Source organism: Mesoplodon mirus, assembly GCF_964341445.2.
Source record: "Mesoplodon mirus genome assembly, chromosome: 7".
NCBI lineage: Eukaryota > Metazoa > Chordata > Mammalia > Artiodactyla > Ziphiidae > Mesoplodon > Mesoplodon mirus.
In genome coordinates, this window is record NC_138983.1 from 81588208 (window position 1) to 81615842 (window position 27635).

At 44.3% G+C, this 27635-nt stretch overlaps 2 protein-coding genes across 2 annotated transcripts in view; one reads left to right on the forward strand and one right to left on the reverse strand.

The window, feature by feature from the left end:
* LOC309808830 (forkhead-associated domain-containing protein 1-like) overlaps positions 1 to 27635 on the reverse strand; it is a gene marked incomplete at both ends in the record, with an annotated part of 1104685 nt that overhangs the window by 693330 nt on the left and 383720 nt on the right. The window lies entirely within an intron of this gene.
* LOC309808005 (forkhead-associated domain-containing protein 1-like) overlaps positions 1 to 27635 on the forward strand; it is a gene marked incomplete at both ends in the record, with an annotated part of 100270 nt that overhangs the window by 31187 nt on the left and 41448 nt on the right. Inside the window, one exon of the mRNA XM_082628014.1 lies at positions 4200 to 4421. Within this exon, the coding sequence (XP_082484140.1) occupies positions 4200 to 4421 (222 nt within the window). The remainder of the gene's footprint in view (positions 1 to 4199; positions 4422 to 27635) is intronic.

The window sequence follows — 27635 nt, forward strand, 5'->3', positions numbered from 1 at the left end:
GGAGTCAAATTGTGTCACCACTTCCTGGCCGTGAGATGTTGGGCAAGTCATTTAACCTCTCTGAGCTTCAGTTTCTTAATCCACACAATGAGGGGTAAAATGCCTCCTGCAAGATTATTCTGGAGATCAGATGAGATGACGTGCATTAAGTGCCCAGCACAGTCTGTGGCACATCTGTGGCTTCTCTACACAGTGGCTCATAGCCGTTGTATTGTCCACAATTACTTACAAATGGCAGAGCACATAACAAGCTCTCCAAGGGCAAGGTCTAAGTTTCCACCTTCTCTGCAGGCTCCAGGGCTTCCTGGCAGAATTCATGTGTACTGTAGGCACTCGATGTGCAAACTACTTCGAATTTTTTTTAGTGTTTCCCGTTCAACTTACACTCTTTACAGGGTTAGAAGCAGATATTGGGGAAATAACACAAAGAACAAATAGATAATTTGAAAAAAAATGGACAGTGATTTCTTGAGTAAATCATTGACCCGTGTTTATTAAAGCTAATATAAATTCAGTCGTGGTGTGGTCGTGGTTAATCCAGGTGGTTGACAACTTGCTATTTTAAAGGTAGTATGGAAAAGAAATCAGGAGTATCACATATGCTATCTCAAAAACAAAACAAAAAAACCAACCATGGCAACATACCATATGGTCAGAGAACAGACACAAAGAAAGAGAAAAGGCATTAGTGTGTATTTTTAAACTAAAGTTTCTAAAAACAGACTTGGGGACTTCCCCGGTGACACAGTGGATAAGAACCCACCTTCCAATGCAGGGGACACAGGTTCGAGCCCTGGTCCGGGAAGATCCCACATGTTGCAGAGTAACAGCCCGTGCACCACAACTACTGAGCCTGCGCTCTAGAGCCCACGAGCCACAACTACTGAGCCCATGTGCCCCAGCTACTGCAGCCCATGTGCCTAGAGCCCACACTCCGAAACAAGAGAAGCCACCGCAAGGAGAAGCCCATGCACCACAACGAGGAGTAGCCCCTGCTCGCCGCAACTAAAGAAAGCCTGCACATAGCAACGAAAACCCAACACCGCCAAAAATAAATAAATTTAAATCTAAACTAAAAAAATAATAAGAACAGACTTGTTGATAACTGACATTGACCCCATGCTTCCTGTACAGCCCAGAGCTGGCTTTTAAATGTGAGTCTTTTTCTTATGTTTGCTTTTCTCCCTGCCTGTTTCATTGTAGTTACCATCAGCAATTTCTGAGAAAACCTTGACCGTCCCTGTGATAGAGCAAGCCGGCAAACTAGAGAAAACCCACTTTAACCATCCAACTAAAGCTACCCTCAACCAACACGCTTCAGAGAAAAAAAAAACACTTTATTTTTTAATTTTTAAACCCGAAGAGCTTGGAGTCTGCTGCATTTACACATCTTTGGCTCCTTCCCCATAGGGGCCCTATCGTTCGGGCTCTGTGTGCTGCAAGCGACAGAAACCAGCTCTAGCCGGCCTCAGGGATGGCGCACTTCAGGGTAGCACCCGAGCCAAGGCTCAAAACCAGCTTCCTTATTTTCCCCACCATGTTCACAGCAGCATAGTTACAATAGCCAAGAGGTAGAAACCATCCAAATGTCCGTGACGCTTAATGGATAAACAAAATACACTCTAAACTGTATGATGGAATATTGTTTAGCCTTAAAAATGAAGGAAATTCTGACATGGATGAACCTTGAGGACATTATGCTAAGTGAAATACGCCAGTCACAAAAAGACAAGTACCATGTGATTTCACTTATTTGAGGTACTTGGTACTTAGAGTAGTCCAATTCATAGAGACAGAATGTTGGTCACCACGGCTGGGTGGCGGAGGGAATGGGGAGTTGTTGTCTAATGGTTAATAGAGTTTACGTTTTGCAAGACAAAAAAGTTCTGGAGATCCATCTCACAGAAATGTGAAAATACTTAACACCACTGAACTATTTACTTTAAAATGGCTAAGATGATAAATTTTATGTTGCAGGTTATTTACCACAATTTGAAAAATAAATAAACAGCTTCCCTCTCTCCATGTCTGGGCTCCACTCCCTCATGCTGGCTGCATTCTGAAGTCCCACCAGGTCACTCCAGATCCTGGTGTCCAGCCAAGTCTTCTTGGGTCTCCTTGGCTCTGATTGGATCACTTGCCCCACCACTGAACCAATCAGTATGTCCAGGGAGTGTGATTGGTTGATTGCTTAGCCCCACCCACAGCAATGGGCCAACAGATTGGGAGGGAGATTCCTGGAATTTGCAGAAGAGCCAGGTGGGTTGCGGCCTGTCCACTACGGCAGTGAACCACTTGAGGCATGAGATATGAGCACTCCCTTCAGCACCCTGGCAGTTAGTGGGCAGTGAGGCACATCTACCTGAGCATCCCAGCACAAAAGGGAATTCCTCCACACTACCCGTGGTCTCTCGATTTGTTTTCTCTCAGGCGGGGGTAAAACATATTCAAATTTCCCCCTTCCCACCTTCAGCCCTTTCATTCGATAAATCTTTATTAAATCGATGAGGAAAGGTTATAGGAATGATTGAGGCAAGACAGCCCCAGAGGAGAGGACGGGAAGGGATCGGATGGATGGAGAAGTGAGTGCAAGGCAGGAGCAGGACACCTCAGCTTCTGAAAGGAGACAAAGGAAGAAAGCTTAGGTGGAGACCGAGGTGCCCACAGTGGAGAGAAATTCGAATCTTCACATAAGGTAACAGAGTTCTGGAACACTGCCAAGTCCGTTCCTGAAACAGGTTTCAACGGGGCCAGTGTCATCATAAATGCTGGGCCAGGTGTCACCAGGCAATTGGAGTTTGATTTTCCCGAACAGTGTTCTCCCTGACTCCAAAAAAGTCTTCAGGGGAATTCACCGGATTCTTGACTTGGCTGGGAAAGACTGTAGCTAAAAGACTGGTTTGGGAACCTGAGTGAGTGGAGAACCTTCCTCTTGAATACAATCCAGCTGGAGCTATAGGAAGTTCTGTCTGCCAGTGCTCCTATTTTGGAAGCATTCTGTCCTGTTTCTCATTACGTGTCTGCAGTCTGCAGAAAGAGAAACGTGACCGCCACAGGCGGCAAACCTTTGAACTTAGCTTCTTCCTTGAAAAGTGTGTTTTTTTCTGCCAAGAGACTGGGGGCGGGGCAGAGAAGGGAGAGAGAGACAGAGAGGGAAAGAGCTTTCCAGAACCCCAGTCCCACCACCCTCTCCACCACCACCTGAGCTTGGTGAAGTCCTTAACCTCTCCAAGCCTCATTTGTAAGCTAGGAATAAGGAGAGCCCCTCCCCTTCAGGGCTATCGCGAGAAATCGGTGAGTAATTACAATAAATGGTAGCATTCACGATGTCACGGTTTAACCACTAGGCTCGGGGAGGGATGGCCACAACAGCATTAACCAAGACAAAGCCAGGTGTCAGCACCTCTCAGCATTTGCTTCTCCCGGTATAGATGGATTTTGATGTGCTCTCTAATGAAAGTAGCTACAGACATCTTCCGCTGGATCAGATGAAAAGAGGTTCCCTTGATAGATATTTATGGAGCGTCTGGCAAGAATCAGATGTGGCAGATGTTGAGGATCACAGGTTAATGAGCCAGTTGGGGTGCGAGCCAGTTGGGGTGCCTGCCACCCCAGAGCTCTCGGCTTCGGGGAACAGGTGGAATGGGAGTGCCAGGGAGACACATAGTGTGGACGTGTGTGTCCTGGAGAGCTGGGCTTGAATCTCGGAGATGTGTTCATTCATTCTTTCAACCAGTATTTAAGGACCTACTGTGTATGTGCCAAGGGTTTATTCTAGGAGCTGAGGATACGGTGCTGAGCAAGGTAGACAAAAAGCTGTCAGCCTCTCAGAGCTCAGAGGTGGCGTTGTACCAGCTCAGAAGCTCACTGCCAAATCTGTGATCCTGGGAAAGTCACAAGGTCTTGCTCAGCCTCAGGCTCGTCACAGAGCATCAGGGGTATTAAATGAGGTAATGCATGTGAATCTCTTGACTGGGTGCCTGGCACGAAGGCTGCACCCAATAAATGGTGGTGCGATAGTGTGCAAGGTGACCTATGGTGGGAACCAACATCCCAAATTTGGGGAGTCTGGGAGGGCTTCCTGGGAGAAGTGACTTATACGCCGAAATCTAGGGCAGCAATTATGTCGCCGGGACAGAAAGGTGAAGACCACCCCAGCTGCTCGTAACCTCCCCTGACCCTCTTGTCTGCCCCTGCAGGTCTCCTTCCCATGGGTGAGGGGCCCAGCACCTTGGCCAAGGCCACAGCCACCTTGGGCCACCCAGCAACTGAACCAGTCACCCTCACCAACACAGACCCCCTTCTACCCGGGCATCTGGACAGCGCCAGTGCAGAGGAGCTGGTCGCAGGGGTCCCCCGAGCCCCCCATGGTCCCACCAGCCTCCCACAGGCAGCCCATGAGTGCCAGCAAGAAGATGTTCTCCTTCGAGGTGGACAGAGCCGCCCACAGCGTTCCCATCATCAGGCAAGGTACTCATGGGCGCTTCCTTGGTGGCTTAGGGGAGGGGCTTCTGCTAGGAGGATGGGTCTCAGTTTCTGCTTTCCCCTTTTTTTTTAAATTTTTATTGAGGTGCAGTTGATTTACAGTGTTGTGTTAGTTTCAGGTATGCAGCACACTGAATCTGTTCAACATATACATGTATCCACTCTTTTTTAGATTCTTTTCCCATATAGACCATTACAGAGTATTGAGGAGAGTTCCCTGTGCTATCCAGTAGGTCGTCCTTAGTTATCTCTTTTATTTATAGTATTGTGTATGTCAATCCCTCTCTTCCAATTTATCCCTCCCCCCTCTTATTCCCGGTAACGATAAGTTTATTTTCTACATCTGTAACTCTATCTCTGTTTTGTAGATAAGTTCATTTGTACCTTTTTTTAGATTCCACATATAAGCAATATGGTATGATATTTGTCTTTCTCTGGCTTTTGCTTATGTTCTCTGGTTCTGAAGTAGAACATAATCAAATGTGAAAAAATTGGGATAAGCAGAAAGTTAGAAAACAGTAAAAGATAAGCTGTCACCCTTATCACCAGAATTCTCCCTGTTGACTTTTTGGTACAAACTCCTCCAAGACTGTGCTCTGCCCATCTGCACACATCAGTACCTCTGTGGTGAGTGTGTGTGTGTGTGTGTGTGTGTTTGTACATATATATGAATATATATGAATGTGTATCAGAATCTAAATTTATATACTTCGACTCAGATGTACAGACATATTGGTAACTGAAATCCCTCTTGCCTTAAGAGGTTTTTAAATATCTTATTACCATTTTACAGGTAAGAGGAGACTGAGGCTTATGGAGAAAATTACTTCTCCGGAGGTTATGTATTCAATCTAATCTAATCTAACGCTTTTCAGTCAAATTTAAGGCTGGTTATCTCAGTGACTGTCACTCACAGCCTGGTCACTTTGGGAACACACAGCCATCAGGGTTTCCTTCTCCCCCCTCCCCCCGAGAAGGCCTCATGGCATTTGGGGAGGAGACTTCCTGTCTGTCACCATCCTCTCGGCCTTGCCAGCCTTACTGGCAGAGTAGCTGGCTCGACTTAGTCCCTGGCATGATTCGCAGGTTTCTTCTGTGGCCACTGGTGTGAAGGTCCCATTCTCTGTTTTCTGCGTCCCAGCCCCAGACCCCTCTGAGTCCCCAGGTCTCTCGATGCCTCCACACCCTTCCCTGGTCTCACTCAGGACCACTCACCTAGTCACTTCCCTCAGCCATTCAAATAATAGTTATTATTCTGAAATATACAGACTAAGGGGCAAATGAAAGGTATCTCTGCAGTTTACATAATCATCATCATCATCTAAGGAATGCTCATGTACCTACGACCCAAGTTAAGAAATTACTCAGCCATTTCCCCCCAGCATTTTAATGTGAAAACTTTTAAACATACAGCAAAGCAAAAAGAATTTTACAGAGACAGCTCTCCTCCTAATTCTACTGCTAACACTTTGCTGTACTCTTTATTACATTTCTGTCTACCCATCCTTCTTGTCCTGCATTAATCCATCTTATTTTTTGGATGCATTTCAAAATAAATAGCACACATCTGTAGTCCTCCCCCTAAATGCTTTAGCACATATACCATTAACTAGAATTCAACATTTTTGTCTCCTTCATGTAAAATGAACACACAATGTGTATTAGTTATCATGATTGCATAACAAATTCTCCCCAAACGTAGCAGCCTAAAGCAAAAATCAAACATGTGTTATCATCTATACGGTTTCTGTGGGTCAGGAATTTGGCAGCAGCTTAGCAGGACAGCTGTGGCTCAGGGTCCCTCGTAAGGCTGCAGTCATCTGAAGGCTTGACCTGGGCCGCAGGATCCACTTCCAAGACGGCGTGCTCACATGGCTGTCAGCAGGAGGCCCCGGCTCCTCACCACATGGGCCTCCCCAGAGAGTGGCTCGAGCATTCCCATGACACGGCAGCTGCTCCTCCTGAGCAAGTGATCCTGGAGGACAAGATGGAAGTGGCAACATCTCTTGTGACTAAGCCTCAGAAGTCATGCTCTGTCATTGCTGCAATATCCTGATGGTTACACAGGGCGTCACCCTCCAGTGTGGGAGAAGACTACACACGGGCCTGAAGACCAGGAGGTGGGGATTATCAGCAGTCATCTTGGAGGCCGGCTACCACAGCCTGCCCTCGGGTCCTCAATGATTCACACTCCTCCTCCTCTCTCCCGAGGCCCCCCAAAATCTCACCCCAGTAACAGCATCGGCTCAAATTCCAGAATCTCGTCTAAATCAAGTCCAGGTACAGATGGGGCTCATGGGTGTAGTACCTTACATTCAGCTCATCAAGTACTACTTCCAGAAATCTGAAGACCTCTGAACAAAGGGTCTGTCCCTCATACACCCAGCATATATTGGTGGGACAGACATAGCATAACTGCTACATACACTCCTCTTGTTCCAAAAGAAGAAAAACAGGAAACACACAGGAGTCCCTGGCCCAAAGCAGTTCTGAAGTCCAGCTGGGAAAATATCGGCAGTTCCTTGATTGGGCTTCAGTCCAACTCTTGTCCAGAAATGACTTTCCAGGGCTCTTGTGTCTGCCCGCTGGTCCCTGAGTTCCGCCTTCTGAGTCGTCCTCCCTTTCCTATGAAAGGTGTCCCATGGATGTGGCTGCATAGTTTTATAGCCTGCTTCCTGCCTGTAGAAGCTTGGGGGTCCAGACGCTTCTTTGACTTTTGTGGGTCTCTGTCAGTCTGAGTTGGCAGTGCTTCTTATTGCGGTTCATCCTATTAGGCAAAACCCACGCCCAGAGATATTTTTGGACCCAAGCCCTTCCACCATGGACTTCTGCAAAGACTGACAAAGCACAGAAGCTTCTTAGAAGCCCAGTTCTTGGACCGAAGGGTTCTCCTGGACACTGCCCTGGATCTGTATTCTTAACAAAGGATTTTACAACCACACCCTCAGCTTCTTCTCTGGACTGTGTTTTCTTGAGAGTGCCCTTGATTTGATCTTTGCCCAGAACCTGTTTCTTACATTTCATTTGCCACCGGGAGAGGCAGGGAATTTTCAAGCCCAGAGCATTGCCCTGGTTTAACAGCCCTTCCTTTAACTGTCTCTCCCCCTCACATTTCACTATAAGTAGCAAGAAGTAACCAGGCAGCACCTTCCAAGACTCTGTCTGGGACTCTCTGTAGCTAGACCATTCAGCCTCATCACAAACATTTTCTACCTTCCTCATGACCACAGGCAACGTGTTAGGAACCCTTCTGCCACCACCTGACAAGGATCCCTTAACCCCAGTAACATTTTCCTCACTTTCCTGGGACCCTGCCCTCACTGCCTCCTCAAAGGCCATCGGGCTTCTACTAAGACTATTCAGGCTTTCTCAAAGACTCTTGGCCAAAGTCCTCCAGCTTCTGGCCACTGTTCCATCCCAAACCACTCCACATTGTAGGGTTTTTGTTAAATTTTCCACCACTCCTGGTGCCCAAACCTGTATTTGCTACTTATTGTTGCATAACAAATTACTGCAGGATGTAATGGCCTAAAACAACAGTAAACATTTATTATCTCATAGTTTCTCTGCGTCAGGAAGTTGGGAATGGCTTAGCTGGGGGATTCTTGCTCAGGATTTTTCATGAAGTTGCAGTAATGGTGTTGGCTGGGGCTGTGGTCCTCTGGAGGCTTGTCTGGGGCTGGAGGACCCACCTCTAGAATGGTTCACTCACATGGCTTTTGGTAAGAGGCCTCAGTTCTTCACTAAGTGCACCTCTCCATACGTTGCTTGAGCATCCTCAAGCTGCCAGCTCCTCCAGACAAGTGGTCCTAGAGAGTGAGGAAGAAGCTGCAATGCCTTTTATGATCTAACCTCAGGAATCAAACTGTGTCATTTCTGCAATATCCTTGGTTACATAGAGAAGCTTTGTTACAGACTGAATTGCATTCCCCCAAAATGCATATGCTGAGGCCTCAATCCGAATATTGCAGAATGTGACCATATTTGGAGATAGTGTATTGAAATAGATGAGTAAGTTCAAATGAGATGATTGGGTGGGCCCTAATCCAAGGGCTGGTGTCCTTGTAAGAAGAGAGAGAGAGACGCCAGGGATGCACGTGCACAGAGAAAAGGGCATGTGAGGACACAGCAGGAAGGTGGCCGTCTGCAAGCCAAGGAGAGAGGCCTAACCCTGCCCACACCTTGATCTTGGACTTCCAGCCTCCAGAACTGTGAGAAAATGAATTTCTTTTGTTAAGACCTCCTGTGGTGTTTTGTTATGGCAGCCCAAGCTAACTAACATAAAGTCCATCCAGTATTGCAGAGGATGATGCAGGGGTCTGAATACCAAGAGACAAGAAGCAGTGGGGCCATCTTGGAGACTGCCTACCGCACCCTGAAAGGTGTAGATCTTGAATGTGTTCACTGAGTTTTGCCAGTCGTGCACACCTATGTAACCCAAATTCCTATCAAGATATAGAACATTACCATCACCCCAGAAAGTTCCCTCATGTCCTTCCCCAGTCAATTCCCAGCCCCAGGCCCCAGAGGCACCCACTCTTCTGAATTCTTTTCCAGCCATGGATTAGATATTCCTGTTCTAGAATCTCAAGTACACAGAACCATGTAGTACATGTTCCTTTGTGGAAGGCTTTTTTCACTCAGCATAGTATTTCTGAGATTCATTCATTTTGTTGTATGCATCATGTTCTGTCTTATGAACATATATACAGGGTTTTTGGGGGTTTTTTTTTAATGCGTCCTTTGGACACATGGCACATGGGCTGTTTCTTTTCTTTTTTTCACTCCGCCATTTAAATTTTTCCACTGTAATCACCGGTTTCTCCAGTGCCATGTTGAACTTGGGGCTTCTCTAAAGGACTTGCATTCCCCCTGGAGAAATGAAGGATGAGTCGTATGGCTTAGAGTCCCTCACATCTACTTGGGCTCTATCTCCTCAGCCTCTCAGCCAGGTCTCATGTTTCCAAACGTTTGCCCTCGTTCCCCTGACACTCTCGCCATCCTCAGAAAAGGACTTTCATCTTCCCGTGTCATGGGGAGTTCCTTTGTGTCTGGGCATCTCTACTCCACGCTTTAGAGAAAACTCTGTGCTCCAGTCCTCCATGCTGTCTCTTGACAGAAAACACCTCTTTTTAAGGGTTCCGAGAAAGCTCTTTCCTCTCTTAGCAAAGCTGGGCCCTTCCAATTAAATTGGTTTACTGTTAGACTGTCACCTTGCTTTAGACTTGAAAAATTCTATTTGAAAACCCAAAGCCAAGGATTTATTTACTGCAGATCAGGTCAGGGTTTCTCAATCTTGGCACAGTGACAGGTGGGTCGCATAACTCCTTGTTGAAGGATCTGTCCTGTCCACTGTAGGGTGTTTAGCAGCATCCCTGACTCCTACCCACCAGAGATACCAGTAGCAACACCACCACCACCCCCCCTAACTGTGGTTCTCAAAAATGTCTCCAGACGTTGTCAAAAATGAAAACGTCATTTTGCCTGGGGGAAAACTCACCCTGTTCTAGTTAATACTCATCCTTCCTGTACCACAAGGCAATAAAACGTCAGCTCCAAGGCCAAATCTTAATGGCAAGAGCTCATGGGAGGTGGGGAAGAATTACTGAGAAAAGAAAATATGTGGAGTGACTTATTAAAATAGCATCTTGATTCATATATATATATATATATATATATATTTTCCCCAATAATAGGATCATATGAACCTAACATAGGTAACCTTTTTTTTTCTTTTTTTGGCCGTGCCGCTCAGCTTTCAGGATCTTTGTTCCCCAGCCAGGGATGGAACCTGTGCCCCCTGCAGTGGAAGTACAGAATCCTAACCACTGGACTGCCAAGGAATTCCCTACCTGATTGTTAAAATTCAATAATATATCATAAACATCTTCCCACTTCAATACATTGACTGCATAGTGGTTAAAAGCATAGGCTCTGAATCCAACAAACTTAGGTTCATCCCTTGACTCTACCACTTACCAGCTGTGTGTCCTTGAGCAGATGACTTGACGTCTCTGTGCCTCATACCTCTCACGTATAAAATGGAGATGGGAATAATAATGCCTATCTCACTGGGTTGTTATGAAGACGAAATCGTATCCTGCGTGTAAGTGCTGAGCACAGCGCCAGGTGCATAGCGAACATTCAGTAAATATTAAAATATTTAATATTTTAATATTTAAATTTTAATATTTTAATAATTTTAATATTTAAATTTTAAATATTAAAATTTAAAAATTAAGTTATTACCTAACCATGATTGTTATTTAACTTTTATTTACAACTTACAATGTCTGAAAGACACAGTTAAGGTGCACACATACTGCCCCTGCTGCAGACTGGTGATTATTGGAGCGCACCAGGACAGCTGGGGGTTGTTAAAATATTAAAGTAATTCCCCTGCCCTTTGGCCAACAGCTCATGCCCGAAAATTCTTAAAGTGCCTGCGTCCCCATATCCGCCTTGCCACCGCCCCAGCCCTCCCGACCCTCCCTGGGGCTTCTCCCCACTGGGACCTCCGAAGGATCCGGCAGCTAGAGTTAAGCCGGTTTGGTCATACATGGCCCTTAGGTTCTTTCTGATAAATAACAGTAGCCGGTAAAGAAGTTTGGGGCAGGTGAGGGGTAACTGCTCCAGCACCTCCCTGCCTGGGTGTAAGGAAAGCGAGTCTCAGAGCAAATTCTAGCCCCACAAAGACTTTCGGTAAACACACCTTCCCTAATAAAGGGACCCCATCGATCAGCCTGTTCTGTAAGTTTTATGAAGTCCCCCCTCCGGCCATCATCTTGCGGGGAAGGGTCCCTCAAGACAGCCACGACAGGGTTGCAGAGGCAGCCGGAGTCACCCCTAGAGATGGCATCAGATGCCAGAACTCTAAGCTGAGACTGGACAGGGGCCCATTTAGGGTCAGACCCCGTGGCCCTCCCTGGGGACACAGGCCAGGCAGTACCTTCCTCCAGTGGGAGCCGATTTCTTGAGGAATCTGAAAACAGATCAAGTCTTCCTCCTGAAAATTCAGTTTCCAAATTGAGATACACAATCAGTGTAAAATAAACCCCAGATTTCAAAGGCTTCATGCCTCGAAGAAAAAGAATATAAAATATCTCCATATTTTTGGTCGATTACGTGTTGAAATGATCTTTTTTTTAATGTATTGGGTTAAATAAAATTGATCATTAAAAATTCCTCTCTTCTTTTTACCTTTTTAACGTGACTACGAGAAAATTGAAAATTGCATTCTGTAGCTCCCATGATTTCTCTATCAGGCACTGCTGCTATAGTCAGTTAGGACTTTGCTGCTCAGGATCCAAGAGAGTCAGATGGGGGCAGTGAGCTTCAAATAAAAGTTTTCTAATCATGGACCTAGTTGGGGAGGTGGAGGGAGAGAAAATGGGCAGCTGCTGAAGTTCCAGCCCCTTCTCTTCCTCGTGCCCCAGGAAACAGTGTGGCCAGGGCTGCTCATTCAACACGCAAGGCTGTGCATTCTCCGGGCACCACAGGCCATCAGCTATGTCCACTAGAGGTTCTGGGGTCCACAAAGAGGTTTGAGACCTGGCTGGGGGGCAGGAATCTTTGATTCTAAAATGCATAAATAAAAAAGGCAGAAGCAAAATGAATAAATGATGAATGTCCACAAACATGATAGTGCGTGCTTCATTCATCATTAATGTTAATACTCATTAAAGTTTCATCACCACTGAAAACAATTTGTTCAGCTTCTCACTTCACAGGAAGATAAGAATGTGCAGTGACTGTCCAGAAACCATAGTCACTTGGAAATTTAAAATACGCTGCTTGGGCCCAAGTGATCTCACACGTAGAATTATAGAAATCTTTACAAACGTTTCTACACCAATAAAAAGAAATGTATTCAGTGTTGATGTGAGTGAATTGTGAGCTGTCTGATGTGATACAGAGTGGGGTCCCCAAACACAATGCCATAATCCCTGAAAGTCATATAAAAAGGCCTTGTAATACTGGGGTAAATAAGAAAAAATGTAGGAAAGCTTAAATGGCTATCAAGTGGATCCTAGTTAAACACGTTTGGCACACTTGTACAATGGACCACAATGCTACCCTGGAAAAGAACCAAGTACAGCTACAAATACTGACATGGGAAGATGTTTTTGATATTGTTAGCTGAAAAGTAAGCTGGATAAGAATCTCTGTCATGTAAATGCATTTTTGTTTTTTGAAAAGATATGACTGTAATAAAAAAAATATAGCTAATGTTTAGTGCTAAATGCTCTACATGAGTGGTCAGCAAACTTTTCCTGTAAAGAGCCAGATAGTAAATACTTTAGGATTTGTGGGTCACATGGTCTGTGCTGCAACTAGTCAGCTCTGCCTTTGTAGCTGGGAAGCAGCCATAAATAATATGTAAATCAATCACTGTGGCTGTGTTGCAATAAAACTTTATTTACAAAAATAGGCAGAAGGCCAGATTTGGCCGCAGGGCCATAGTTTGCCAACCCCTGCTCTATATCATTATTCTATTTAATCTCCAGATAGCCCTTTATAGCAGAGACTATCAGTGATCCTAAATTATGTATGTGGAAACTAAGGCTTAGAGAGAGCAAATGACTTGCCCAAGGTCATCAGCTCTTATGCGGCATAGAAAAAAGTCTGGAAAGAGACACACCACAGTGCATCAGTGCAGTTAACGCTGGGGAAGAGAAATGAGGCAGCTCTTACCCTTTCCTGTCCTCCTGTAATGCTTTCAGTGCATAAGTCTCATGAATGTGAAGGTTAATCTGAAAATATTCTTTAAGACTTTGGGGAAACTCACAGTCTCCTCTGCATTCTCTGTTGATCTTGTGTGTTAGTGTGGACCAACGCGGCGGAACTGTCGGAACAATCAGTGGCCGAGGAAATTCCTGGGGCAGAGCCCTACAGAGAAATTTTTGTGGACCAGGACCTGGCCCAGTACGATAAGGTAAGGGGTCTCAGGGAAGCACAGAGCTACAGCAGCAAGAGGGACCATGGAGAGATTGCCACTGCCTCTTGTTCTCTGTGTCTCAAGGACTGTCCCTTTTTCCTACTTCCAAGAAACCACCTCTTCCTCCCAAGACATTCAGCCAGGTTTGGCCACTGCTCATTTTATCCCAAATAACATCTACAACTACAAGGTACTGAGCACCTACTGTGTGCTGGGCCATGTCCTGTGCACTTGACATTTATTAGCTCGTTAATCTTCACCATCTTCAAAATAGATTTTATCAGCCTCACTTTGCAGATGAGGAAACTGAAGCTCAGAGAGGTTCAGTGATGTGTTCACGGCTGCCCAATGCAAGGAGCAGTGTTAGGATTCAAAGCGAGGTCTGGTTAGCTTCTCAGCGGGTACTTCTAACTCCCACACAGTAATCACTTGGTCAACCTTCAGTGATGGAACAGTGACGCAAAAACACGTTCCTAGCAGGAGGAATTGAGCCCTGAAGTCAGGGAGGCCTGGGCCAAGAGACTCGTTAAAGAACCAGAGAGGTTTAAAGCAGGGATGCGAGCAGAACAGGTGGATTCAAGTCAAGCCATCCTGGGAAGGGCCCAGGTCAATTTCTCCCCACTTAGACACGACCTGAAAGTTACTCTAAAAGAAGCAGTCTATAATATCTCGCTTTCCTTCAGGGCCAGGGCCTGCTCCTGCAGCAATTCTCAGAGTTTGTGAGGAGCAGACCTACCTGGGGTTCTTGTCAGACACGGAAATCCAAACCTTCAGGAGGCAGGGGGTTCCAACCAGGCATCCTGGGACCAGACTCTGAAAAATGTTGCAGAAAGGCGAGAAGCCACACTCAGATTCTGTATTTATCACTGTGTAACAAGCCATCCCAAAACTTAGCGGCTTCAAACAGCAATTCATTATTCCCCAGAATCTATGGGTTGACCTGGAAGGTTCCTTTGCTCGCGTCCCCTGGCCTCACTCATGCGGCCTCAGTCAGCCGCTGGCTTGGCCAGTTTGGTGGTCGGTCTCCATTGGCCTCCTTCCCACATCTAGGGCCTCAGCCAGGACGCCTGGACTGGTGCGCCCCTTTGTGCATGTGGTTTTTCATCACAGCACGGTGGTCTCGGGGTTCCCAGGGGGCCAGAGCAGAAGCTGCACAGCCTGTAAGAACTTGCCTGGAGATCATGCAGCATCACTTCCACTCCATTCCGTTGGTTAAAGCAAGTCACGGGGCCAGCCCAGACTAGAGGGTGGGGAAATAGACTGGATGGCAAAACTGCAAAGTATTTGTTGCCATTTTTCAACCTGCCTCAATTTTAACTCGGAAATATAGTGCAACCACTATAATTTTTTCTATTTATAGAAAATGTTTATAAGCCATTTATCATTTTTTCTATTTATAATAGAAAGAATTCTTTCTCTTTATAAGTCGTTTATACCCTGACTTGCCAGGACTCCTTCAAGTGACAATAAACAAATTAGCTTGAGGGGGAGCATTGATTAGCTCAACTTATTGGAAAATTTAAAGGGCCACTAGCTTCAGGTATGGCTAGATCCAGGAGCTTGAATAATGTCATCAGAACACCTCCCCACTACCAACCTCTCCCCTCTGTTTCCCTCAGAGTCTGGCTTTCTACATAAGGCTGGCTTTGTGCGTCAGAAAAGACAAACTCAGGCAAACAAGCCTACATATTTAAAGTTTATGATCCAAAAGAAGGCAAGATCCTCTCCCTCTGTAATCGATGTGTGAAATCTCTGATTGACCAGCTTGGGCCACATGCACATGGGGAGGTGGGACAGGAAGGAGCAGGGCACATGACTGACAATCCTACCCAGACCCCATAGAAGGAGGAACGCTCCCTCCAGAAGGGCAAAGGGACCCTCAGCAGGAAAGCAGAACCCACAGCTGTCCACTGCCCTCTGCAAACTTCTTATATTCCAGCACTGTCACGGGGCCTGGCACTTAGTTGCTGCCCTATGAATGTTTGTTGCATGAAAAATGAATAAGCACCTGGCTGATCATAACAGGGTGAAACAGGGGAAACTGCCCAGGAGTAGGGAATATGTCTGATGCTCTCTCTTGAAGTTTTGCCACCAACTTTCACAAGGACCCAAAGGAAGGCCCCTGGCAGCAGCTGGCAATGTCAGACAGGCTTTCTCATGAGCGAGACCCTGTCCTTCCCCCGGTCACGGAGCTAGCAGGTCGTGAGGCTGACTGGACGGCTCTCCTGGGAATGAGCTGGCCCAGAAATTGCCCGTTTACCTCCTCCTGTGACTGCTTTGGAAAAGGCCTCTGGGGAATTTTTTCTTCTTCTTCTTCTTCTTCAGTTTTTCTGACATTTTATTGATAACGTCTGGTGAGAAGTTTGGGGGAATTTTTTTTTCCTTTTTTGGAAAACCTAACCAATTCTTTGGCTGCAGAGCTTTTTCACTGGAGAGATGGAGGACAGGGTTAATTATACCTGTGGGTACAGTCTACCAGCAATTTTGTTTTTCCAGCCGAAAGTTTACATGAGCCCATGCAAATAAATCACTATTCCTGTCTCATTTACTTTCCAGATTGAGTTACCTGGAAAAAATTCATACATGAATAGCCAAAAGAGGCAGGAAATATTAGAAGAGAGGAAAGGGAAAACAAATAGTTCAGAATGTTTTAAGTTAAAACAAATAACCCTCATTATAGGCAGAAAGTGGTCAAACAGAATGTTGTTTTCCTAAGTACCTTTCCTAGGTCCCCAGTGTGCTAGGCTGTATATTATAAATGAAATCATTCTAAGTAAACTTTCTAGCAACAAATGTTCCCAAGTGGGATGGTTGTTCTTAATATGAAAGTCTAATTCTCGGGGAAAGGAAAGTTTCCGTACCTGTGAGGTACAGACATCCATTACAGGAGTCTATATACAATTACCTCATTTTAACCCAATTCTTGTCTCTATGAGATTTTCCAAGTGACAGAGATAGCCTTGAAAGTCTGCTTTTTCCCTCCCTGCCTGCCCTCACCTTCCCAAAGAATGATACCATATTTTTCCTGTCTTTCTTTAAATGGGCTCAGCCTTACATCCAGACCCACACCTAGTAAATTTCCCATCTGTCCTCCACCCAGGATGAAATAATTCTGCTGCTGGGAAAAGAAGTCAGCCGTCTCTCCGATTTTGAACTTGAATCTAAATACAAAGACACCGTGATAGCAAGCCTGCAGAACCAAGTGGCCAACCTGAGGCAGAAGCTGTTGGAAACAGCCACCTCCAGGCAGAAGGAGAGGGTGATCCCGCCCAAGTTTCAGGTTCTGCATGAAGAGGACGATGCCCAACAGAGAGAGATCCAGAGCTTGAAAAACCAGGTAGGGCTCAGAGACAAGTGGGTCGGGGCCTTGGGGTCACAACACAGGGTGACAGCTCTCAGGTAGAGCCTGGGGGGAGCCACCCGGGTAGTTAGAAATGGGCAGTCAGCACAGCATGGTGAAGAGTGCAGATCCAGGGAGTGGAGGGTTGGCAAGTTTCTAGCCTTGTAAGAACAATATTAGATTTGATTAAGTGCCTACCATGTTCAGGCCCCGGTGCAGGTGCTTTGGGTGCATTAGCTTATTTATTTATTTATTTACTTATTTAATGTATTTATTTATGGCTGCATTGGGTCTTCGTTGCTGTGCACGGGCTTTCTCTAGTTGCAGTGAGTAGGGGCTACTCTTCACTGCGGTGCGTGGGCTTCTCATTTCAGTGGCTTCTCTTGCTGCAGAGCATGGGCTCTAGGCACGTGGGCTTCAGTAGTTGCAGCATGAGGGCTTCAGTAGCTGTGGCTCACGGACTCTAGAGTGCAGGCTCAGTAGTTGTGGCCCACGGGCATAGTTTCTCCACAGCATGTGGGATCTTCCTGGACCAGGGCTCGAACTCGTGTCCCCTGCATTGGCAGGCAGATTCTTAACCACTGCACCATGAGGGAAGTCCCCTCATTAGCTATTTAAACCTCAGTCTTCTGACACATGCCATTCTACAGATGAGGAGACTGAGGCACGCTCAGAGATGCCCAGGAGCTTGTTACAGCTTGCACAGCAAGTGAGAGGCAGTGATGTGATTTGGGCTCAGCTCTGCCACCTTGTACACCTCATGCTTTCACACCCACTTTGCATTTCCACCCAACTCGTGTCGCTTCAGTGACCACTTCTCACACCCACCCGGACCCAGCCAGAAAGAGCTGGAGATGGGGAGAAGGAACCCCACAGTGTTCCAAACACTGAGACCTTTATCAAACCCTGAAGGCAGCTGCTGGTTCATTTATAGGGAATTTCACCAAAAATTCTCCACCCAGAATGTTTGGATTTACCAGTCAACTTCCTTCCTCCTGAAACTAAATCCAAAAAAAAAAAAAATTTAAGTTTTAAAGAACTACTTTAAAATTGGCCACTGATCTTGTTCATAAATTATATCTCAACAAAGTTGATAAAAAAGCAATTGGTCATTGATGAATTTTGGCCTCAGTGCATAATTCTGCTTAAAACCGTAGTCAGATTTGGTTCAACATGGTGGAGTAGAAGGACATGTTCTCACTCCCTCTTTCAAGAACACTGGAATCACAACTAACTGCTGAACAATCATCGACAGGAAGACACTGGAGCTCACCAAAAAGATACCCCACATGCAAAGACAAAGGAGAAGGCGCAAAGAGACAGTAGGAGGGGCGCAATCCCCATAAAATCAAATCCCATAACTGCTGGGTGGGTGACTCACAAACTGGAGAACACTTATACCACAGAAGTCCACCCACTGGAGTGAAGGTTCTGAGCTCAACATCGGGCTTCCCAACCTGGGGGTCTGGCAATGGGAGGAGGAATTCCTAGAGACTCAGACTTTGAAGGCTAGTGGGATTTGATTGCAGGACTTTGGCAGGACTGGGGGAAAGAGAGATTCCACTCTTGGAGGGCACACACAAAGTAGTGTGTGCATTGGGACCCAGGGGAAGGAGCAGTGACCCCATAGGAGACTGAACCAGACCTACCTGCTAGTGTTGGTGGGTCTCCTGCAGAGGCGGGGGGCAGCTGTGGCTCACCAAGGGACAAGGACACTGGCAGCAGAAGTTCTGGGAAGTATTCCTTGGCATGAGCCCTCCCAGAGTATGCCATTAACCCCACCAAAGAGCCCGGGTAGGCTCCAGTGTTGGGTCACCTCAGGCCAAACAACTAACAGGGAGGGAAACCAACCCACCCATCAGCAGACAAGCAGATTAAAGTTTTACTGAGCTCTGCCCACCATTGCAAGAGCCAGCTCTCCCCAGCACCAGTCCCTCCCATCAGGAAACTTCCACAAGCCTCTTAGATAGCCTCATCCACCAGAGGGCAGACAGCAGCAGCAAGAAGAACTACAATCCTGCAGCCTGTGGAACAAAAACCATATCCACAGAAAGACAGCGAAGATGAAAAGGCAGAGGGCTATGTAACAGATGAAGGAACAAGATAAAACCCCAGAAAAACAACTAAATGAAATGGAGAGAGGCAATCTTCCAGAAAAAGAATTCAGAATAATGATAGTGAAGATGATCCTGGACCTCAGAAAAAGAATGGAGGCAAAGATCCAGAAGATGCAAGAAACGTTTAACAAAGATCTAGAAGAATTCAAGAACAAACAAACAGAGATGAAGAATACAATAACTGAAAAAAAAATACACTAGAAGGAATCAATAGAATAACTGGGGCAAAAGAACGGATAAGTGACCTGGAATACAGAATGGTGGAATTCACTGCTGCGGAACAGAATAAAGATAAAAGAATGAAAAGAAATGAAGACAGCTTAAGAGACCTCGGGGACAACATTAAACACAACAACGTTCACATTATACGGGTCCCAGAAGGAGAAGAGAGAGAGACAGGACCCGAGAAGATATTGAAGAGATTATAGTCAAAAACTTCCCTAACATCGGAAAGGAAATAGCCACCCAAGTCCAGGAAGCACAGAGAGTCCCATACAGGAGAAACCCAAGGAGAAACACACCGAGACACATAGTAATCAACTTGGCAAAAATTAAAGAAAAATTATTGACAGCAGCAAGGGGAAAATGACAAATAACATACAAGGGAACTCCCAGAAGGTTACCAGCTGATTTCTCAGCAGAAAGTCTACAAGCCAGAAGGGAGTGGCATGATATACTTAAAGTGATGAAAGGGAAGAACGTACAACCAAGATTACTCTACCCAGCAAGGATCTCATTGAGATTCGATGGAGAAATCAAAAGCTTGACAGACAAGCAAAAGATAAGAGAATTGAGCACCACCAAACCAGCTCTACAACAAATGTTAAAGGAACTTCTGTAAGTGGGAAACACAAGAGAAGAAAAGGACCTACAAAAACAAACCCAAAACAATTAAGAAAATGGTCATAGGAACATACATATCGATAATTACCTTAAACGCGAATGGATTAAATGCTCCAACCAAAAGACACAGGGTTGCTGAAAGGATACAAAAACAAGAACCATCTATATGCTGTCTACAGGAGACCCACTTCAGACCTAGGGACACATACAGACTGAAAGTGAGGGGATGGAAAAAGATATTCCATGCAAATGGAAATCAAAGGAAAGCTGGAGTAGCAATACTCATATCAGATAAATTAGACTTTAAAATAAAGAATGTTACAAGAGACAAGGAAGGACACTACGTAATGATCAAGGGATCAATCCAAGAAGAAGATATAACAATTATAAATATATATGCACCCAGCATAGGAGCACCTCAATACATAAGGCAACTGCTAACAGCTCTAAAAGAGGAAATCAACAGTAACACAATAATAGTGGGGGACTTGAACACCTCACTTACACCAATGGACAGATCATCCAAAGAGAAAATTAATAAGGAAACACAAGCTTTAAATGACACAATAGACCAGATAGATTTAATTGATATTTGTAGGACATTCCGTCCAAAAACAGCAGATTGCACTTTCTTCTCAAGTGCGCATGGAACATTTTCCAGGATAGATCACGTCTTGGGTCAAAAATCAAGCCTCAGGAAATTTAAGAAAATTAAAATCATATCAAGCATCTTTTCTGACCACAACGCTATGAGATTAGAAATGAATTACAGGGAAAAACCTGTAAAAAACACAAACACACGGAGGCTAAACAGTACGTTACTAAATAACCAAGAGATCACTGAAGAAATCAAAGAGGAAATCAAAAAATACCTTGAGACAAATGACAATGAAAACACGACGATCCAAAACCTATGGGATGCAGCAAAAGCATCCCATAGTTTTAGAGGGAAGTTTATAGCTATAGAAGCCCACCTCAAGAAACAAGAAAAATCTCAAATAAACAATCTAACGTTACACCTAAAGGAACTAGAGAAAGAAGAACAAACAAAACCCAAAGTGAGCAGAAGGAAAGAAATCATAAAGATCAGAGCAGAAATAAATGAAATAGAAACAAAGAAGACAATAGCAAAGATCAATAAAACTAAAAGCTGGTTCTTTGAGAAGTTAAACAAAATTGATAAACCATTATCCAGACTCATCAAGAAAAAGAGGGAGAGGACTCAAATCAATAAAATTAGAAAGGAAAAAGAAGTTACAACAGACACCGCAGAAATACAAAGCATCCTAAGAGACAACTACAAGCAACTCTATGCCAATAAAATGGACAACCTAGAAGACATGAACAAATTCTTAGAAAGTTATAACCTTTCAAGACTGAACCAGGAAGAAATAGAAAATATGAACAGACCAATCACAAGTAATGGAATTGAAACTGTGATTAAAAATCTTCCAACAAACAGAAGTCCAGGACCAGAAGGCTTCACAGGTGAATTCTATCAAACATTTAGAGACGAGCTAACACCCATCCTTCTCAAACTCTTCCAAAAAATTGCAGAGGAAGGAACACTCCCAAACTCATTCTCTGAGGCCACCATCACCCTGATACCAAAACCAGACAAAGATACTACAAAAAAAGAAAATTACAGACCAATATCACTGATGAATATAGATGCAAAAATCTTCAACAAAATACTAGCAAACAGAATCCAACAACACATGAAAAGGATCATACACCATGATCAAGTGGGATTTACCCCAGAGAGGCAAGGATTCTTCAATATATGCAAATCAATCAATGTGATACACCATATTAACAAATTGAAAAAGAAAAACCATATGATCATCTCAATGGATGCAGAAAACACTTTTGACAAAATTCAACACTGATTTATGATAAAAACTCTCCAGAAAGTGGGCATAGAGGGAACCTACTTCAACATTCTAAAGGCCATATATGACAAAGCCACAGCAAACATCATTCTCAATGGTGAAAAACTGAAAGCATTTCCTCTAAGATCAGGAACAAGACAAGGATGTCCACTCTCACTACTATTCTTCAACATAGTTTTGGAAGTCCTAGCCACAGCAATCAGTGAAGAAAAAGCAATAAAAGGAATCCAAATTGAAAAAGAAGAAGTAAAACTGTCACTGTTTGCAGATGACAGGATACTCTACAGAGAGAATCCTAAAGATGGCACCAGAAAACTACTAGAGCTAATCAGTGAACTTGGTCAAGTTGCAGGACACAAAATGAATGCACAGAAATCTCTTGCATTCCTATACACTAATGATGAAAAATCTGAAAGAGAAATTAAGGAAACACTCCCATGTACCACTGCAACCAAAAAATACAATAGCTAGGAATAAACCTACCTAGGGAGACAAAGACCTGTATGCAGAAAACTGTAAGACACTGATGAAAGAAATTAAAGATGATAGCAACAGATGGAGAGATATACCATGTTCTTGGATTGGAAGAATCAATATTGTGAAAATGGCTATACTACCCAAAGCAATCTACAGATTCAATGCAATCCCTATCAAATTACCAATGGCATTTTTTACAGAACTGGAACAAAAAAGCTTAAAATTTGTGTGGAGACACAAAAGACCCTGAATAGCCAAATCAGTCTTGAGGGGAAAAAACGGAGATGGAGGAATCAGACTCCCTAAATTCAGCCTATACTACAAAGCCACAGTAATCAAGACAATATGGTACTGGCACAAAAACAGAAATATAGGTCAATGGAACTGGATAGAAAGCCCAGAGATAAACCCACACACCTATGGTCAACTAATCTATGACAAAGGAGTCAAGGACATACAGTGGAGAAAAGACAGTCTCTTCAATAAGTGGTGATGGGAAAACTGGACAGCTACATGTAAAAGAATGAAATTAGAACACTCCCTAATGCCATACACAAAAATAAACTCAAAATGGATTAGAGACCTAAATGTAAGACCAGACACTCTAAAATTCTTAGAGGAAAACATAGGAAGAACACTCTTCGACATAAATCACAGCAAGATATTTTTTGATCCACTTCCTAGAGTAATGGAAATAAATACCAAAATAAACAAATGGGACCTAATGAAACTTCAAAGCTTTTGCACAGCAAAGGAAACCATAAACAAGATGAAAAGACAACCCTCAGAATGGGAGAAAATATTTGCAAAGGAAGCAACTGACAAATGATTAATTTCCAAAATATATAAACAGCTCATGCAGCTCAATATTAAAAAAACAAACCACCCAATCCAAAAATGGGCAGAAAACCTAAATAGACATTTCTCCAAAGAAGATATACCGCTGGCCAAGAAGCACATGAAAAGCTGCTCAACATCATTAATTATTAGAGAAATGCAAATCAAAACTACAATGAGGTATCACCTCACACCAGTTAGAATGGGCATCATCAGAAAATCTACAAACAACAAATGCTGGAGACGGTGTGGAGAAAAGGGGACCGTCTTGCACTGTTGGTGGGAATGTAAATTGATACAGCCACTATGGAGAACAGTATGGAGGTTCCTTACAAAACTAAAAATAGAATTACCATAGGACCCAGCAATCCCACTACTGGGCATATACCCAGTGAAAACCATAATTCAAAAAGCCACATGCACCCCAATGTTCATTGCAGTACTATTTACAATAGCCAGATCATGGAAGCAACCTAAATGCCCATCAACAGACGAATGGTTAAAGAGGAAATGGTACATATGTACAATGGAATATTACTCAGCCATAAAAAGGAACAAAATTGGGTTATTTGTAGAGACGTGGATGCATCTAGAGACTGCCATACAGAGGGAAGTAAGTCAGAAAGAGAAGAACAAATATCATATATTAACACATATATTTGGAACCTAGAAAAATGGTAAAGATGAACCAGTTTGCAGAGCAGAAATGGAGACACACATGTAGAGAACAAACATATGGACACCAAGGGGGGAAAACGGCAGGGGGTGGGGATGGTGGTATGATGAATTGAGAGATTGGGATTTACATGTATACACTGATGTGTATAAAATGGGTGACTAATAAGAAAAGTATAAATAAATAAATAAACATTTAAAAAAAAGAGAGAGAGAAAAAAAAAAAACCGTAGTCAGTGCTTGGGGGCCTTTGTTCTCTTGTGCTCTGTTTACTGTCTTTCCCTTCTGTAACCGATTCTAGGTACACAGTTTCAGTCCTAGAAATGGTGCTCTAGAAAGGACACAGATTGTGTATGGTGAACCTAGGAGATTCTAGCAGGAAACTGTAAGCTCCATGAAGGCAAAGGTTGGGCGCAGTAACCTTCTAGAACTCTGTTAGGACTGTGGCTGTTTGTTTGTTCTTTATTCATCCATCCATCCATCCGTCCATTAATCCAAAGAAATATTTTGGGGGGCCTATCCTGTGCCATGCCCTCTTCCAGGCTCTGAGAATTCAGCAGAGAACAGGACAGACATGATCCTTCCCCCTGTTATGCTCTAGTGAGGGAGACAGAATAAACAAGTCAACAAATACATGCTCTAATATTTAAATGAACTAATGACTCTCCTTCAAACCTGGTTTTCAAAAAACAATGAAAGTAACAGGTCCTGTAGGAATTATTAGTGCAAACAGCTACCTTGACATGTAGCTGACACATTAATGAGCATCTTTTTCTTGAACTGAACCCAATTTTGCTGAAATATTCCTTTCAGTTATTCTCCCATTTCAGAGCTTTCCTGAGAAAATGACATGTCTTTTTCAGGTACATGTACGAGGCTGAATTATTCCCACATACCTTTTTTTTTTTTTTTGGCCGTACCACGCACCTTGCAGGATCTTAGTTCCCTGACCAGGGATCAAACCCAGGCCTCCAGCAGTGGAAGCACAGAGTCCTAACCACTGGACTGCCAGGGAATTCCCCACATACCTTTTTTAAAATAATTGAAATATATTTGACATAGAATATTATATAATTTCCACATAGCTTTGAATATCAGCCAGTCCCAATTTGAGTATTATTTAAAGTGGCTGCCGAAATCTGGGGGAAAAAATGTTTTTTTACAAAGAAATTATCTAGAAATAATTACACTGATGCATCATGCTCTTGCCTCCCCTACCACTGGAGCTTCACTTATAACTGAAGAATATTTTATAGCAAGGCATATATGAACCAGAGGCTCCATTGGTTTGAACTCAAATCAAGTTTCATCCACTGACATTTTAGTTTCTTAACTATTCTACTGCCTGCAGAGCATTCCACCAGAAGTGTAAGCCACATGGCAGGTTGATTTATGGTTCTGATTACTTTATGTGTTTTCCCTGGTCCCCGAAGGTGTGTGCATAATGATTTGCTCTCAGAGATCTTCGATCCGCTACAATATCACTAGAAAATTCTTACCTCCATGTGCTCTTATACGCCTGTGCTAATTAGAAGCCAAATTATCATCCTGAAACAATCACTCCTCCTAGCACTCTTAACTTTCTTATGATTCAGTGCCCATTTTATTACACAGCTTAACAGACATTAAACATCTTGGAATTTATGCCATTACAAACAATATGGATATTTACTTTGATAGTAAAAGTATCAAAGAGGTTTGAAGACTCTTTGGAGTTTTCCAGCAATCCGAAATCCTAAAACTCTGACACTCAGATTGAAATATTTTCAATCTGTCAAAACCACAGGAGTCTTAGAGGGGAACGTATGTTTTCCCTTCTGGAAGTTTGTCTCTGTGTGTTCTATCTCTGGTATCATGCAAATAAAAGCATTAAGCTGAGAAGAGCTTACAAACACTTTCAGTGTTCCAAGGACCTTTTATGGAAAAGTTGTAGTTCCCCCCAACAGAGAAAAGTAAGATGTGAAAGAATTTTTTCACTCAAAGTTTCCAAAGCACAAACATGCAAAAGTATAGCCTTGGGGAGAGTGGGGGTCAGAGTGACCTGTGTCCCCGCAACTTCTAGCATAGACCCCCCCCAATAATGTCTCAGGTGCCCCAGGGAAAAAGTAAGTGTAACTGCCCCAAATGTCCTAGACTCTGAACCATGATGGTGCATGAAACGAGTCAGAAAACTTGTGAGACCTTGACGTATCTGTTAATTCTACCAGAGTAATAATGACAAGATTTCCAAGGACACAAACCAAGACCAAAGGCTGTGAGCGCCATCTGGTGGCCATATCAGCACGCCCGAACTCCATTACCTGGGCATGCCCAGCACCTCCCCCCAATCTTTTTTTTTTTTTTTTTTTTTAGCGTGATGCCCGCAACCTGGTCTGATGGTAAACAGGGAAATTCCTGTATTTCTTCTTTTGGAGGGATTATTTTTATTTAAGATACTGAATCTCTATTTACTCTTATAACAGTTATTTTTAATTTAATGCACGTTTTTAAGTTTAAAAAGGGAGCTGCTTCTACGAAAAATGCTAAGAAATTATAGTGGGGCTAGCCAAGAGACATGGGAAAAATGGTGAAAGTGGTATATGAATGACTGAAGTTTAGGAACTCTCTTCGGGTGGGGTTGCCAGATAAAGTAAGGACACCCAGTTAAATTTGAATTTTAGAATTTCGTTTTAGTGTGTGTCCCAAATATTGCATGGGACACATTTGCACTAAAATATTATTCATTATCTGAAATCCTATTTTAAGTGAACATCCTTTTTTCCTCCCCTAAATCTGGCAACCTTACCTTAGGAGAACAAAGAAATTGCACCCAGGACTTCCCTGGTGGCACAGTGGTTAGGAATCCGCCTGCCAGTGCAGGGGACACGGGCTCGAGCCCTGGTCCGGGAAGATCCCACATGCCGCGGAGCATCTAAGCCCGTGCGCCACAACTACTGAGTCCCTCGTGCCACAACTACTGAAGCCCGTGTGCTTAGAGCCCAGGCTCCGCAACAAGAGAAGGTGCCGCAATAAGCCTATGCACCGCAACAAAGACCCAACGCAACCAAAAATAAATAAATTTATTTTTAAAAAAAGAAAAGAAATTGCACCCTTCTCCTTGTCACTTCCATTTTGATCTATCAGAATAAGCTAGTGGGGCTTCCCTTGTGGTGCAGTGGTTGAGAGTCCACTTGCCGATGCAGGGGACGCAGGTTCGTGCCCCGGTTCGGGAAGATCCCACATGCCGCAGAGCGGCTGGGCCCGTGGGCCATGGCCGCTGAGCCTGTGCCCCACAACGGGAGAGGCCACAACAGTGAGAGGCCCGCGTACAGCAAAAAAAAAAAAAAGAAAAGCAAAACAAGCTAGCTCTTGTCCTGTCTACGGATTGCGTGGCATTTATGCCCCAGTAAACGGGTCCCTGTGGGAGTACTGAGGCCTGACATCTGAAAAATCACAGGGCAAAGGCCCACAGTGCACCTTGAGGTGGGAAAGTCCGGGCCACTCAGAACAAGCAGTCTGGCCACATCAGACCGAGAGGGAGGGGGTTCTGGGCCCAGCTCTCTTTCCCGGCCTCTCGGGTACCTGCTCTGTGGAGGCCGAGGCCTGGCAGCTACTTTCGGGCCCTTACCAACGTTGCATTTGATGGAGAGCCTTCCGCACCCCACGTGTAGACCTAGACCCCTAGAGAGGGACCGGCCCTTGAGGGGGCTCTGATCCATGGATTTAGATGGTGCTCACAGCAGCCATAGATAGAGCCGGCCTGTGGTGCTCCCACCCACGATTCCTGTATTTCCTCTTTTTTTTTTTTTTTTTTTCTTTTTGTGGTACGCATGCCTCTCACTGTTGTGGTCTCTCCCGGTGCGGAGCACAGGCTCCGGACGCGCAGGCTCAGGGGCCATGGCTACGGGCCCAGCCGCTCCGCGGCATGTGGGATCTTCCCAGACCGGGACATGAACACGTGTCCCCTGCATCGGCAGGCAGACTCTCAACCACTGCACCACCAAGGAAGCCCTTGTATTTCCTCTTAATAACAACCACACTGGCGTTTAAGT